The 17,682-nt window shown below is 39.4% G+C and overlaps 1 protein-coding gene across 1 annotated transcript in view; it reads right to left on the bottom strand.

Annotated features, from left to right (window-relative positions):
- Dpy19l2 (dpy-19 like 2) overlaps positions 1-17,682 on the bottom strand; it is a 130,319-nt gene that overhangs the window by 40,319 nt on the left and 72,318 nt on the right. The window contains exon 14 of the mRNA XM_055601418.1: positions 15,824-15,925. Within this exon, the coding sequence (XP_055457393.1) occupies positions 15,824-15,925 (102 nt within the window). The remainder of the gene's footprint in view (positions 1-15,823; positions 15,926-17,682) is intronic.

Below are 17,682 nucleotides of genomic sequence, written 5' to 3'. Positions count from 1 at the left end.
AGGAAAGGAAAGGAAAGGAAAGGAAAGGAAAGGAAAGGAAAGGAAAGAAAAGGAAGAAAGAAGGAAGGAAAGAAGGAAGGAAGGAAAGAAAGAAAGAAAAGAAAAGAAATAGACAAACAAAAAATGGAGGAAATCAATAAATCTCTTTAAAAATGCCAAAAAAAAAAAAAAAAAGAAAAAGAAAAAAACAAGTGAAGGCAACATAAACTGAGGAAATCCTAGAAAAGGAAAATCAAGGTAAGCAAACAGGAACAACAGACACTAGAATCACCAAGAGAACACAAGAGAGAGAAGAAAGAATCTTGGGTATTAAAAATGTTAGAATAAGTAGATACATCAGTCAAAGAAAAGGTTAAATCTAAAAAATTACTTACACACACACAAAATACTGACACAAAACATCAAGGAAATCTGGGATACTATGGAAAAGCCAAACCTAAGAACAGTAAGAACAGAAGAAGGAAAAGAATCTCAGTTCAAAAAAAAAAAAAAAAATATATATATATATATATTTATTTATTTATTTAATAAATTCATAGAAGAAAAATTTCCTAACCTAGAGAAAGACATGCCTATAAAGGTATAAGAAGTTGACAGAACCTTAAATAGATTGGAACAGGAAAGACTGGACCATCACATAATAATCAAAACACTAAACATATAAAACAAAGAAAAATATAAAAGCTGCAAAGTAAATGCCAAGTAACATGTTAAGGCAGACTATTAGAATTATACCCAACTTCTCAATGGAGACTCTAAAAGAAAGACAGGCCTGGACAGATATCTTGTAGACTCTAAGAGACCACAGATGTCAGCCCAGACTAATATAACCAATAACATGTTTAATCACCAAAGATGAAGAAAAAAAGACATTCTATAACAAAGTCAAATTTAAATAATATGTATCCACAAATCCAGCCCCTTGAAAAGTACTAGAAAAACCAAAAAACAAACATATACAAAGAAATCTCTAACCCAAGGAGGTTAACTTACACCCATGAAAATAGGCAATAAATCTCACACCAACAATACCTAAAGAAGGGACACACACACACACACACACACACACACACACATACACACACAGAAACCACCACAATCACCACCACCACCACCACTACCACCAAAATAACGGGAATTAACAATCATTGGTCATTAATATATCTCAATATCAATGGACTCAATTCCCTAATAAAAAAGATATACACTAACAAAATGGATGTGAAAAACAGGATGCAAACTTCTACTGCATACAAGAAACACATCTCAACATCAAAGATAAACATGACCGCAGAGTACAGGGTTGGAGAAAGGTATTCCAAGCAAATGGACACAAGAAGCAAGCTGGTGTAGTTATTCCAATATCTAAAAAAATAGGTTTCAAACCAAAATTTACCAACAGATGGAGAAGGACATACTCATCGAAGGAAAAATCTACCTAGATGATGTTTCAATTCTGAACATCTATGCCCTAAATGGAAGGACATCCAGTAAAAGAAATATTACTAGAAACATTAACTAAAGCTTAAATCACATATCAAACCATTAATAATGGAAGACTTCAATATTTACTCTCTCCAATGGCTAAGTCATCCAGACAAAAACTAAACCAAAAAATAATGGAGCTAAGAGACATTATGTAACAAATGAACCTAAACTAACATTTATCGACAGAACATTTCACCCAAACACAAAAGAATATACCTTCTCTGCACCTTACAAAACATTCTCCAATTGACCACATACTTAGTCACAAAGCAAGTCTCAACTGATACAAGAAATAACACCCTGTATCCTATCAGACCACCATGGATTAAAGTTGGATATCATCAACAACAGAAAGCCTAGAAATTCATGGCAAATGAACAACACCCCCACACACAAAGAACTTTGAGATCAAGGAAGAAATGAAGAAATTAAAGACTTCCTAGAATTCAGTGAAAATGAATGCACAACATACCCAAACTTATGAGACACAATGAAAGCCATGCTAAAAGAAAAGTCAATGGTAATAAGTGTTTCCATAATGAAATTGGAGAAATCTCATATAGCAACTTAACAGCACACCTGAAAGTTTTAGAACATAAAGAAGCAAACACACCCCCAACAAGAATAAACAGCAGGAAATAATCGAACTCAGGGTTGAAATCAATAAAATAGAAACAAAGAGATCAATACAAAGAATCAATGAAACAAAGAGTTGGTTCTTTGAGAAAATCAACAATATAGACAAACCCTTACCCAAACTAACTAAAAGACACAGAGAATACCCAAAATCAGAAACAAAAAGAGGGTCATAACAACAGAAACCAAGGAAATCTAAAAATCATTAATTTGTACTCTACAAATTGTAAAATTGAAAAGAAATGAACAATTTTCTCAACAGCTACCACCTACCAAAGTTAAATCAAGATCAGATAAACAATTTAAATAAACCTATAACCCCCAAGGAAATAGAAGCAGTCATTAAAAGACTCCCAACCAGGCCTCCTCTTTTCTGAAGAGAAATGGAGGAATAGTTGGAGGGATGGGGGGGGGGGAGCTAGGAGGGAGGAGAAACTGTGGTTGGGGTGTAAAATTAACTAATTAGTTTAAAAAGTCTCCCAACAAAACAAAGCCCATAGTCAGAGGATTTTAGTGCATAATTTTACCAGGATTTCAGAGAACTAAAACCAATACTCCTCAAACTATTCTACAAAATACAAACAAAACGATCATTTTATGATCAAATTCATTTTATGAAGGCCACAGTCACCCTGATACAAAAACTTTACAAAAAAAGAAAATTTTAGTCCAATTTGCCTCAAGAATATTGATGCAAAAATACTCAACAAAATACTTGCAAACTGGATCTAGAAACACATCAAAAAGATCATCCACTGTGATCAAATAGGCTTCATTTCAGACATAGTTCAACATAGGGATAGTTCAACATACGAAAATTGTCAATGAAATCCACCATATAAACAAACAAAGAAAAAACTCACATGACATCTCATTAAAGTCTCAAAATGTCTCTGACTGAGAGATGCTCCTGCCCATGGTTTCTCCTCTCTGTGCAAGTTCTCTGTCCTCCTACCACTGGTCTTCCCATTTCTGATTCCCATCTTCATTTTCCTCAATGTTCCCTCAATTATCCTCTTCCCTTTCTTCAACCCCTCCCCCTGACTATTTTATTTCTCTTTCTGGGTGAGATTCAAACATTCTTCTTTGGGCCTTCCTTGTTATAACTTCTTTGGGTCTGTGAATCGTGTATAGGACCTGGGAAAACATAAGGGGGACTCTAGCTGAGAAATATTTTCAACAAAATCATTGAAGAAAATTTCCCCAACTTAAAGGAGAGGCCAATAAGAATACAAGAGATCTACAGAACAACCAATAAATTAGACCAGAAAAGAAAATCCTCCCGCCACATAATAATCAAAACTGTAAGTATACAGAACAAAGAAAAAATATTAAAAGCTGCAAGAGAAAAAGGCCAAGTAAAAAATAATGGCAAACCCATTAGAACCACACCTGACTTTTCAACAGAGACTATGAAAGCCAGAAGGGCCTGGACGGATATCATGCAGACCCTAAGAGAACACAGATGTCAGCCCAGGCTACTATACCCAGCAAAACTACCAGTCCTCATAGACAGAGAAAATAAGATATTCAATGACAAAAACAAATTTCAACAATACCTACAAACAAATCCAGCATTACAGAAGACACTAGAAGAGAAAATACAACCCAAGAAAACTAGCTACATTCAAGAAAACACAGGAAAGAAATAACTCCACTACAGTAGAACAAAAAGCAACCAAGCACACAACCTTATGAACACAACCAACATCAAATTCGAAGGATCTAACAGCCACTGGTCAATAATCTCTCTCATCTCAATGGGCTTAATTCTCCAATAAAAAGACACAGACTAACAGAATGGATGCGTAAACAAAACCCAGCAATCTGTTGTATACAAGAAACACACCTAAGTCACAAAGATAGACATTACCTGAGGGTACAGGGATGGAAGACGGCTTTCCAAGCAAATGGATGCAAGAAGCAAGCAGGAGTAGCCATTCTAATATCTGATAAAATAGACTTTCAACCAAAATTAATCAAAAGAGATGGGGAAGGACACTTCATACTCATCAAGGGAAAATTCCACCAGGAAGACATCACAATCCTGAACATCTATGCCCAAATACAAGGGCACCCACATTTGTGAAAGAAACATTGATAAAACTTAAACCACACATAGATCCCCACACACTAATAGTGGGAGACTTCAACACCCCACTCTCAACAAAGGACAGGTCAACTAGACAGAAATTAAACAAAGAAACAATATCTCTGACAGAGGTCATGAATCAAATGGATCTAACAGACATTTACAGAACCTTACACCCAAACACAAAAGAATTTACCTTCTTCTCAGCACCTCATGAAACCTTCTCCAAAATAGACCACATAGTTGGTCACAAAGCAAGCCTCAACAGATACAAGAAGACTGAAATATTCCCTTGTATCCTGTCTGATCACCATGGAGTAAAGCTGGAACTCAATAACAACAGAAATAGCAAAAAGCCTACACATACATGGAAACTGAACAACTTGCTACTAAATGACAGCTGGGTCAGGGAAGAAATAAAGAAAGAAATTAAAGTCTTCCTGGAACTCAATGAAAATGAAGACACAACATACCCAAACTTGTGGGACACAATGAAGGCAGTGCTAAGAGGAAAGTTCATAGCACTAAGTGCTTTCAAGAAGAAATTCGAGAGCGCATTCAAGCAATGGCTCACTTAAAAACCCTAGAAAAAAGAAGAAGCAGAAACACCAAAAAGGAGTAGACGCCTGGAAATAATCAAACTCAGGGCTGAAATCAATCAATTAGAAACAAATAAAACAATTCAAAGAATCAATGATACCAAGAGCTGGTTCTTTGAGAAAATCAACAAGATCGACAAACACTTAGCCAAGCTAACTAAAAGGCAGAGAGACACCACCCATATCAACAAAATCAGAAATGAAAAGGGGGAAATAACTACAGACACAGAGGAAATCCAAACAACCATTAGGACTTACTTCAAAAGTCTATATGCCACTAAATTTGAAAATCTAAACGAAATGGACAATTTTCTTGGTTGATTTGACTTACCAAAGCTGAATCAGGACCAGGTAAATCAATTAAATAGTCCTATATCCCCCAAAAGAAATAGAAGCAGTCATCAAAAGTCTCCCAACCAAAAAGAGCCCAGGATCAGATGGCTTCAGCGCAGAATTCTACCAGACCTTCAAAGAAGAGCTAACACCAATTCTCTCCAAACTATTCCACAAAATAGAAACAGAAGGAACATTACCAAACTCATTCTATGAAGCCACAGTCACCTTGGTACCTAAACCTCACAAAGACTCAACAAAGAAAGAGAATTTTAGGCCAATCTCCCTTATGAACATTGATGCAAAAATACTCAACAAAATACTTGCAAACCGAATACAAGAACACATCAAAGATATCATCCACCATGACCAAGTAGGCTTCATCCCAGATATGCAGGGGTGGTTCAATATACGGAAATCCATCAATGTCATCCACCATATTAACAAACTGAAAGAAAAAAAACCACATGATAATCTCCCTAGATGCTGAAAAAGCATTTGACAAAATCCAACATCCATTCATGTTTAAAGTATGGGAGAGATCAGGGACAGAAGGCACATATCTAAACATAGTAAAGGCAATATACAGCAAGCCTATAGCCAACATCAAACTGAACGGAGAGAAGCTTAAGGCAATCCCACTGAAATCAGGGACAAGGCAAGGCTGCCCACTCTCTCCATATCTCTTCAACATACTTCTGGAAGTCCTTGCTAGAGCAATAAGACAGTTGAAGGAGATCAAGGGGATACAAATTGGAAAGGAAGAAGTCAAATTATCACTATTTGCAGATGATATGATAGTATACATGAGTGACCCCAAAAACACTACCAGGGAACTCCTACAGCTGATAAACACCTTCAGCAAAGTGGCCGGATACAAAATTAACTCAAAAAAAATCAGTAGCCCTCCAGTATACAAAAGACATAACGGCTGAGAAAGAAATTAGGGAAACAACACCCTTCACAATAGCCACAAATGACATAAAGTACCTCGGAGTAACCCTAACCAAGAAAGTCAAAAACTAGTATGAAAAAAAATTCAAGTCTCTGAAGAAAGAATTAGAAGAAGATATCAGAAGATGGAACGATCTCCCATGCTCATGGCTTGGCAGGATTAGCATAGTAAAAATGGCCATCTTACCAAAAGCAATCTACAGATTCAATGCAATTCCCATCAAATTAACAACACAATTCTTTACAGACCTGGAAAGAAAAAATTCTCAACTTCATATGGAATAACAAGAAACCCAGAATTGCTAAAACAATCCTCTACAATAAAAGATCTTCTGGAGGTATCTCCATCCCTGATCTTAAGTTGTACTATAGAGCAACAGTTTTAAAAACTGCATGGTACTGGCATAAAAACAGAATGGTGGATCAATGGAACCGAACAGAAGACCCAGAAATGAACCCACACACTTATGGACACCTGATTTTTTACAAAGACGCCAAAACCATACAATGGAAAAAAGATAGCATCTTCAACAAATGGTGCTGGTCTAACCGGATGTCTACATGTAGAAAAATGCAAATAGATCCATACTTATCACCCTACACAAAACTGAAGTCCAAGTGGGTCAAAGACCTCAACATAAAACCAGACACATTAAATCGGCTAGAAAAAAAAAGTGGGGAATACCCTAAAACTCATTGGTACAGGAGAAAACTTCCTGAACAGAACACCAACAGCACAGGCTCTAAGAGCAACAATCAATAAATGGGACCTCATGAAACTGAAAAGCTTCTATAAAGCAAAGGACACTGTCATCAAAACAAAGCGACTGTTTACAGATTGGGAAAGAATCTTCACCAACCCTTTATTTGACACAGGACTCATATCCAGTATATATAAAGAACTAAAGAAGCTGAAAAGCAGCAAACCAAGTAATCCACTTAAAAAATGGGGAACAGAGCTAAAGAGAGAATTCTCTGTAGAGGAATATCGAATGGCAGAGAAGCATTTAAAGAAATGCTCAACCTCATTAGCCATTAGGGAAATGCAAATTAAAACAACCCTGAGATTTCACCTTACACCCATGAGAATGGCCAAGATCAAAAACTCAAGGGACAACACATGCTAGAGAGGTTGTGGTGAAAGGGAAACCCTTCTTCACTGCTGGTGGGAATGTAAACGTGTACAACCACTCTGGAAATCAATCTGGCGCTTTCTCAGACAACTAGGAATAGCGCTTCCCCAAGATCCAGCCATACCACTCCTAGGTGTTGGGAACAAAGCCCTGGGACCCTTCCTAAGGGCCTGACCTGCTGGATAAGCACCGGACACCAACAGGCCATAGTTTCTTAAGACCCATTGTTCCTGAAACCGTTTGCTTTGGGACACATCCGTGACCACTGATGTTATCTTCGGGCCTTGTAACTCTTTAACCCACCTTCTTAGCCTTGGGAACTTCCCACCAAGGGCCTTGGTATTTTTCCACTATTACTTCCCTCTCTCGCCTCTCTCCCCCGCCCTGCCAGAACCACATTTTAAAAGAAACACCAAAGTTCAATAAAGCTGACACTTGACCGGCAACCGTCTGCTTGTGTCCTTTCTCTCTCTCCCCCATCTTTTTCAGGATTGATCCCCTTCGCCCCCACGAATAACTGAGTCCTGCGGGGCAGGACAGAGTGGCGCCCAACGTGGGGGCTCGAAGTATGGGTCTCTCCGGAAGGACCCTGAAGCGAAGACCTCGGCCAAGGCAAGATTAGAGGCTCCTGTTCCATCACCCATGGGACGACAAGAGTCTGGTAAATAAATGCTTTACATTTCCATCTAAATTCAAGATGGGGCAATCATTCGTTAAAGAATTAAAGACTTCCCTCAGAGAGAGAGGAATTCGGGTTAAGAAAAAAGAATTAAGTTCTTGTTTTTTGTGTCGGACATTTGTCCATGGTTTGTTATTGATGGGCCAGAGATATGCCAAAAAGTGGGATCAGGTTGGAGCCTGCCCTCTCAAGGACCTTAGAGAAAGAGGTCGAGATAAGATAATAATTGTCCCCCTGTTACTACTGTTAATTCCCTAGCTTTCCCCGTTTTTTCCAAAGAAGGCCCCTAAGTGGGCTGGGGCAAAGGGCATGGATCGGAGCCGGAGCCGGAGCCGGAGCCGGAGCCGGAGCCGTAACATGGTGAGCAGGAGGAACGGGGACTCTACTTGTCTCCTTCCCACTCCCCTACCAAGGGCCAGGCTTGCGGAGAACTGGGTGGATGAGAACGCCCAAACCCTCAGAGGCCTAAGACCTGCCTCTGCCAGCTGCAGAGCTTAGCAGGACTGCAATTTACTCCGCTCCCTCCCATCGGCTTCAGCCAGTGTCTGAATAGAGCTTCAGCCAGCTCTCAAACAGAAACCAAAAAGATGGAGCCACTTCTAATTTTAAAGATTAAATTGTGTTCACTGATAAATTATGAATTTTTCTAGTTCTGACTTAAAATTATGGTTATGCTCTGTATATATATTTAAATGTTTAAAAAGCAGGTACCACGGTTGTTTTTTGTCTTTGTCTCTGTGTTTTGTTTTTGTATGCCAGCCGTGTCTAAATGTTTCTGTGCAATGTTTGTGCGTGTAGTACCTTCTGTTCTCTGTTCTAAAAATTCCTCAGAGCTCGAGGTGCCTGTATCTGGGTAGCAAGATGTGATCGAGGTGGTCACAGCTGCTGAAGTTCAGGGGGACGCCCCTAACTTCATCAGTATTTTCAATAAATTTGGCCAGCTGGTTAATGTTTTTTTTTTGTCTCAATGTCTCTGTGCAGTATTTGTACCTTCTGTTTTCTGTTCTGAAAGGCCTCACGAAACTTGCTTAAAATGTGTGCCTATGTGTTCATTAGATCTATGAACGCATAGGTTACCACGTGGTGTATGAGGTACCTTAGTGCCTCACCGCCATCTTGACTTTAACATGTGGGTTATAATTTAACCGCCATCTTGGTATGGGTTAAAAATAATTCTCATTTCCTTCTAGGTTAAAAGAATGAGTTATTTTAAATTGGCATTGGTTTTGAAAATTAAGTTGTTTACATTGGTAAATTCTGGTTTTAAAATCTGGTTTTGTTAGGATTAGGGTTATGCCTTGTGACTTCTCTCCTACAAAAGGGGTACTTTGCTTTGATATTGCAAAAACGGGTTTTAAAAAATGTTTAAATGTTTAAGGCTACAAAATGTTTAAAGTTTATCAGGCATTTGGGTATGACAATGATTTTGGGTATTTATTTTATCAATTTTACTAAATGAAACCCTGCCGTATTGTTTGTGCTAATTGAGAAAATCGCAGTTTTTAAAATGTATCTTGTGGAGAGCTGTTTGTTTGTTAAGCTGCTTTGTTTATAGAAAAAAATGGCCGTTTCAGAACTTTTTGTAATAATGTAACTTGTTTTTGCCTTGCCTTTAAAAAGCAAATCGTAGCCGCTGGGCTCTAGCAGGATCATGTTAGGATGGAAAGGATTTTGATGAGAGTTTTTGTGTTGTCTGAAAAGCAAGAGAGAGCAAGAAAGTAAGAATGTCTAGTTAAGCCAGTAAAAGAAAGCTAGAAACCTAAAGGTATACAAACTGTTGCAGAAGGTTGGTAAGAGTATGTATAAAATAACCAGAGGGTATTAAAAAAGAACTGTATTTTAAAATATGTTGTGCATTGTTTAAAAGGCTGGTGATTCCTCATTGCAAAATGTTTTTTATGCTCTTTTAAGGGGAAAGAATTCTGGCTAATAGGTTTGGTATGGCTAAAATAATTTATACAGTTTAAGATTGTTCTGTACTGTTCTGTTATGCAGTTGGTTCTAAAACTTATTTGAGCTCCATATATAGCCAAAGATGACCCTGAACTTTTGGTTGTGGGGGATTGTGGATGCTCCACAGTGGTTGCTATATCATCATCAGCACCTAATGGCTATGTTTGGTATTGTCAGTCGCAGCCTGTGCTAACACGTGGCTAGCCGCCATGATGGTTCAGCAATAGAGAGAGCGTGGAGCTGTAGTTTTGCTGCCATAGTCGTTTGGGGCTTACAGCTGAGTTCAGTTACATGTGGCCAGCCGCCATGCTGGTCCGGAAATAAAGAGGGTGGAGCTATGACTTTTCCACCATTTTGTTTATGTCTCTGAGTTATGTTCAGTCATCTGATTAGTGCTAAATGAAAAGCCTTTTGCTGTTCAATTTTAATGCAAGCGGTAGGAGCAGCAAGATTTGCTAGCTTCTCTATGAACTGTATCTGACTAAAAGGTTTGCTTTAATTTTAGTTCAAAAAGAGCAGATTTAAAGTTATGCTAACAACTACAGTTGGTTAAGATGTTAAGCTATACCTAGTGTCTTTGTTTAGCTTTTTTTTACACAGTTTAGAGCAGACGATAAAGATAAAGAGTAACTCAAATATGCTGGCCCTCAAGCTTGTCAGAGATCTAATAAATATGGCATTTTAATATACGTAAGCTTATTATGACAAAGTCCAACCTGTTGATGCATCTTTTCAAGTGTCTAGCACATCTGTGCAAATAACAGTTACCTGCAGTATTGGCTGTGTTTTAAAGTTTTAATAAACAGTCTTTAAACATTTTTACAGATAGTGCCTATGTAGCTTAGTCTTTGCCTAGGTTAGAGACTGCAAATTAAATTTAAACATCTTCTCCTACTAAAATTATTTTTACAAATTCAAAATTTGATACAAAAAAAAAAAAAAACCTTTTCCTTTTACATTGGACATTTACAAGCTCATTCTAACCTTCCAGGACCTTTAACTAAGGTAATTATAAAGCTGACTTGTTTAAACAATGTCCTTCTTGTGTTGTCCTTTTGCCTACTTCCCATCTTGGGGTCAATCCCTGTGGCCTTGTACCTAATGTTATTTGGCAAGTGGATGTTACACATATTCCTAAATTTGGTAATTTAAAATATGTTCATGTTTTTGTTGACACTTGTAGTGGGTTTATATTTTCCACACTCCAAACTGGTAAAGCTGGAAAAAATGTTATTGCTCATACGCTGTCAGCAATTGCTATATTAAAACTTCCAACACAACGTAAAACAGATAATAGCCCTGGCTATGTTGGAAATATGTTTTCAAAATTTTAAGAGTGGGCCCCCAGAGACATAAGCCTCAGGTTGTTAGGAGATGAGGCACAGGGAAGTTCAGGGGTTGCCGTCCTGGCTACTCATAATTGGATGAGGAATTAGGTAGCTGACTTTCAGGTATGGTCAGTCCTGGCCAGACACCTGAGGAATATCTGATCTTTAATTCACGTTCAGAATTTCCTGCTAGTGGGGATGTGGCTACAGACAAAGATGGAAGAGCAATTAGCTTCAACCTGTGTCTCCTCTGAGGAGCGAGCCTGAGAGAAGGTCAGGGGCTCTTCAAGAGAAGAATTGAGTCCATTTGGGTTGATTGCTAGGTGATGTTATCTCTCAAGCATAGATCTGGTCATTCTTTGCAGAGTGGAGGTCTTTGCTTGCTCACTTCCTTATCTCTGCCCGAGCAGAGGACCAGGGTCCAGGGCGGTTACATTCTTCTGTACTCTGGAAAAGTACTGTGAGGCTTTAATTAACACTTTAATTAACAAGGGCCAGTTTCCTAGGTGGCTTTACATATATTGCTGCACCTAATGGCACTTATTTTGCCTGCTCCACTGGTCTTACTCCTAATCTTGTAAGCTCCACCTTTTTAGTCCATAGAGATTACTGCGTCCTTGTACGGCTTTTCCCAAGGCTGACTATACATTCTAAGGATGAGTTCCTTCGGTTTTGGGAAAAAGGGGTAAGTCTATCTCAAGTTAAATGTGAGCCCTTAACTGCCATTACTCTAACTGTAATTCTAGGGCTTGGAGCCGCTGGAGCTGGTACAGGCATAGCCTCCCTAATTACCTCCCAGCAACAATTTAATCAACTCTCCCTAGCAGTGGACAAAGACCTACAAGATTTGCAAAAAGGCTTACAGGACCTAAAAGATTCTATGGTGTCCTTATCTGAGGTAGTTTTACAAAACAGGCGCGGTCTAGATTTGGTTTTTCTCCAGGAAGGTGGACTCTGCGCTGTGCTCAAGGAAGAATGCTGCTTTTACACTGACAAAACAGGTTTAGTGCAAGGCAGTATCGATAAGGTTTGCTCCAGTTTGGAGGTCCCCTCATTTTAAAGAGATAAAAAAGGAGGAGATGTTGGGAACAAAGCCCTGGGACCCTTCCTAAGGGCCTGACCTGCCGGATAAGCACCGGACGCCAGCAGGCCATAGTTTCTTAAGACCCATTGTTCCTGAAACCGTTTGCTTTGGGACACATCCGTGACCACCGATGTTATCTTCGGGCCTTGTAACTCTTTAACCCACCTTCTTAGCCTTGGGAACTTCCCACCAAGGGCCTTGGTATTTTTCCACTAATACTTCCCTCTCTCGCCCATCTCCCTCGCCCTGCCAGAACCACGTTTTAAAAGAAACACCAAAGTTCAATAAAGCTGACACTTGACCGGCAACCGTCCGCTTGTGTCCTTTCTCTCTCTCCCCCATCTTTTTCAGGATTGACCCCCTTCGCCCCCACGAATAACTGAGTCCTGCGGGGCGGGACACCTAGGCATATATCCAAAAGAGGCTCAAGTACACAAAAAGGTCATTTGCTCAACCATGTTTGTAGCAGCTTTATTTGTAATAGCCAGAAGCTGGAAACAGCCCAGATGCCCCTCAACTGAAGAATGGATGCAGAAATTGTGGTACATCTACACAATGGAATATTACTCAGCAATGAAAAATAAGGAAATCATGAAATTTGCAGGTAAATGGTGGGACCTGGAAAGGATCATCCTGAGTGAGTTGTCCCAGAAGCAAAAAGACACACACAGTATATACTCACTGAGATACACATACAACATAGGACAAACCCACTAAAATCTGTGCATCTAACGAAACTAAGCAAGAGAGAGGACCCTAACTAAAACAGTCAATCCCCATCCTGAAAGGCCAAGAGGATGGACATCAGAAGAGGAAGAAAACAGGAAACAACCTAGTAACCTTCTACAGAGGGTTTCTGAAAGCCAGAAGAAGAAAACAGGAAACAAACAAGGAACCTACCACAGAGGGCCTCTGAAAGCCTCTGCCCTGCAGACTATCAAAGCAGATGCTGAGCCTGATGGCCAACTGTTGGGCAGAGTGAATGGAATTTTATGTAAGAAGTGGGAAATAGGAAGAGCTGGAGAGGACAGGGTCTCCACAAGGAGAGCAACAGAACAAGAAAATTTGAACACAGGGAACTTCCCAGAGACTCATACTCCAACCAAGGACTATTCATGGAGATAATCTAGAACCCCTGCACAGATGTAGCCCATGGCAGTTCAGTGTCCAAGTGGGTTACATAGTAATGGGAAGAGGGACTGCCTCTGACATAATCTGATTGGCCTGCTCTTTGATCACCTCCCTCTGAGGGGGAAGCAGCCTTACCAGGCCACAGTAGAGGACAATGCAGCCACTTTTGATGAGAACTGATAGACTAAGATCAGAAAGGAGAGGAGAACCTCCCTTATCAGTGGACTTGGGGAGGGGCATGCATGCAGAAAAAGGAGGGAGGGTGGCATCGGGAGGGGAGGAGGGAGGGGCTTATGGAGGGATACAAAATGAATAAAGTGAGGAACAGAAGATAATTTGAACACAGGGAACTTCCCAGAGACTCATACTCCAACCAAGGACTATTTGTGGAGATGACCTGGAACCCCTGCACAGGTGTAGCCCATGGCAGTTCAGTGTCCAAGTGGGTTCCATAGTAATGGGAAGAGGGACTGCCTCTGACATAATCTGATTGGCCTGCTCATTGATCACTTCCCCCTGAGGGGGGAGCAGCCTTACCAGGCCACAGTAGAGGACAATGCAGCCACTTTTGATGAGAACTGATAGACTAAGATCAGAAAGAAGGAGAGGAGGACCTCCCTTATCAGTGGACTTGGGGAGTGGCGTGCATGCAGAAAGGGGAGGGAGGGTGGGATCGGCAGGGGAGGAGGGAGGGGCTCATGGGGGGATACAAAATGAATAAAGTGTAATTAATAAAAAAAATAAAAGATTTAAAAAAAAATTAAAAAAACATAACAAAAAAGAAATGGGACTATGATAGGGGAGGAACATATTTTGTAGGGGAAAGGGAAGAATTAATGGAATACATGTGGAATACATGTGGCATGAAAGTGGAAGAGCTTAGAATTTTCTAGAGGAAGGGGCCAGTAACAGTGAGCCAGGGACCATGCAGTAGAGCTGTGGGGGAGAATAAGAAAAAAAAATTTAGGACCTATATGTATAAAAATTAAAATAATTAGATCAATTATTTTTATCCTAGTTTAAATATTAACTAAAATTAATAGGCAAAAAATTAGCCATAAAACTATAAACCTAGATTTGGTTATGTCTACATTTTCCTGTCTCTAAGGTGATAGTTTTCTACATATGAATAACACTAGGTTTTACATGTGTTTTTATAAGTCCAGGTTTGCAGTCTTTTTTTTTTTCTCTACTGAAAAATTCTATTTTCATTTCTGTTGCTTGAGCTAAGAAGGAAGTTCACCAAAGTAACTGCAGAGAAAGGAGAGAGTTCAGAAATGTCGCAGGACAGACAGTTCTTGGCTCCAGCTCTCATCTGAACTCACTTGCCATGTTACTAATTATATTGACCTATTTTTAATTTAAAAAAAAAAAACCTTTTTTCTTCTCTGAAGTCCTACTATGAACGTCCTAATATATAGCTCTTTGTCAATAACAGTCTCTGAATAATGGATAAAATAATAATAAAAATTTGTTAGGTTAACTCAGAATTCATAGGCATTAGGTAAGGACAGATCCAGAAACAACATTTTTATAGTCTAAGAAGAAAATCTAAGCCTCATTGAGGAAGAACACTGCACTGAGGGTTCCAGGAGTCTTCAGGGTCAATGTGCCTAGTTTTTCTCAACCAAAAATGAAAGAATTATGTTACATGGTTACTATCCTCTTAGTCCATGATCCTACAGCAAGGAAATGATTTAAAATCCATTAGCAGGCTGCAGAGATGGCTCAGAGGTTAAAAGTACTATCTGCTCTTTCAGAGGTCATGAGTTCAATTACCAGCAAGCACATGGTGGCTCTCACAATGAGATCTGGGGCCCTTTTCTGGCGTGCAGGTGTACACGCAGACAGAACATTGTGTACATAATAAAGAAATAATTCTTTTTTTTTTTTAAAAAAGTCCATTAGCTTTAGCCTTTTCAAAAGGTGAGTGACATGCCACTCTAGAACTTAAACCAGGATATATTTGTTCACTAAGATCCACTAATAGTTTGTCTTTCTAGGCAGTAACTTATTAGGGTAATAAGGCAATACAAGTGACTTTCTTTAAAAAAAAAAAAAAAAAAAAAAAAAAAGGATTTTGAATTTCCTTTTCCTAACTGGTCTCTCAGTGGCCTAGATTCCGCAAAGTAACTTGTTTGCAGTAGGAGTGATTCCTGCAATCAACCACGTTATTTCAGATAACATATTGAACCATCATCTATAGTTCTTTAGGTACAGGCCACAAGGCATCGATTTTATAGGTGAAAACTGTGATAAATACCATATGGTTAGCAGACTCTACAGGAAAATACAGGAAGTTTCATTTTTCCAAGCACAAATTTTGTTTTGAATTTCAAACTAAACCAAAAACTAGCACATAACACAATCATTGTATGTGTGCAGAGAATGAAAAATCAAGAAACAGTCATACCGCTTGTTCCATGAAGTCAAATTCAGGAGCACAGGTGTATATTAAGGTATCAAAATCTGTGTACCTTAAGATTCTGGCTGCTATAAGGTCACTCAGGCGAATCTGGAAGAAAATACAGCAAAATAAATGAAAATTACAAAAATGCTATGGCCAGCAATAGAGAAACGACCTTGCCCAAATGTACCAGTCATCTACAGAGTAGATGACTGCAATCCATCAGCATGTCTTGGAATCAAAGTGCAGAATTGCGTGCATTAAGGGATGACTTATCAAGAAATAGGAATAGCAAGAATGCTGGTTAACCTTTGTCCAGTTGACATAAACTAGAACCTTTTGGGAAGAAAGAACCACAGTTAAGGAATTGGCTCCATCAGATAGTTCTGTGGGCATGTCTATGGATCATTTTAAAAATCAATTATAGCTATGCAAAGATCCAACTTCCTGTGGGTAGTGAGAACAGCAGGAAATTGCTTTGTATAAGAAGACAATGCAGCCAGTCCTGATGAGACCTGATAGACTAAGGTCTGATAAGGAAGGGGAGAAGAACTTTTACCAGTGGACTTGGGGAGGGGCATGGGAGGAGATGAGGGAGGGAAAGTGGGATTGGGAGGGGCTGAGGGAGGGGGCTATAGCTAGGATACAAAGTGAATAAACTGTAATCAATAAAAAATAAATTAATTTTTAAAAAGAAAAAAAAGAGAAAGCAGATGTCCCTCAACAGAGGAATGGACACAGAAATTGTGGTATTTTTACACAATGGAATACTACTCAGCAATCAAAAAGGAGGAAATCATGAAATTTCCTCTAGTTTCTATATTGAGCTTCTACCCCAATTTTCCACAATGATATACTGTGACATAGAACTGTAAACTAGGTTAATTCTTTCCTCCTTCAAGTAGTTTTGGTTAAGGTTTTAAAACAGCAACAGAGGACAGTGGCATAAACATCAGTGAAATATCAACCACCTTCTTAAAAATTTTAGGTTTTTTGTTTTGTTTTGTCTTGTTTTGTTCTTGTTTTTCAAATCCTGGTTTCTCTGTGTAGCCTTGGATGTCATGGACTTTTTTTGTAGTTCCAGGCTGGCCTCAAACTCAGAGATTGGCCTGCCTCTGCCTCCCTGAGTGGTGGGATCACAGCTGTACACCACTGCGCCCGGCTAACAACCACTTTCTAATTGGATTTGAGACTCACTCCACTAGATACAATCCATACCTCACAAGATGTGACCCGTACCTGGCACCATTTTCATGCCAAGAACTTGTGTCTGGACAAGCCGTAGACCTTAGGGGTGATCCTACTGCTATTAGGCTGCTAAATGGACTAGTGTTAAACCAACCATCTCCTTATGGCTTGTGGTTGCACCTATAGATCCATACATCTCTCAACCCTCAACTGAGATACTTCTATCTACAGCAAATAGAGATTAACATAGAGATCCACAATTGGCCAAGGTGCAGAGCATAGGAGATGACAGAGTACCCAGTCCTCCAAAGGCTGAGGGGTCATGGAGAAGGTGATGCAAAGTTTGACAGCCAGAAGTAGTGATGGCTGCAAGAAACAGCTCGACACTGCACATATGGACACAGCAGTTACGACAGCATGCACAAACCTCGTGCAAGTCCAAGTCAGACCAAATCCCCGCATGCACAGGGGAGTCGGTTACACAATTCCACCTCTAGCCATGGAGTCATTAGAAACTGTTAGTTGCTGGGAGACAGGTGGTTATCTTTAAGACAGTAGCCCTTAGAAATCTGACCAAGTTCCAGTGGAAGACCACAAACCCAAGAATAACTGGACAGCATAAACTGTTCTTGAGAGGTTTAAAAATAAACGACAAAAAAATTGGTGGGTAGGGAAGG

The sequence above is a fragment of the Psammomys obesus genome, unplaced genomic scaffold (assembly GCF_907164565.1).
Source record: "Psammomys obesus unplaced genomic scaffold, mPsaObe1.curated_primary_1811, whole genome shotgun sequence".
NCBI classification, from domain to species: domain Eukaryota; kingdom Metazoa; phylum Chordata; class Mammalia; order Rodentia; family Muridae; genus Psammomys; species Psammomys obesus.
Note: the sequence above shows the minus strand (reverse complement) of the source record. Positions and strands in the feature narration are given on the sequence as shown.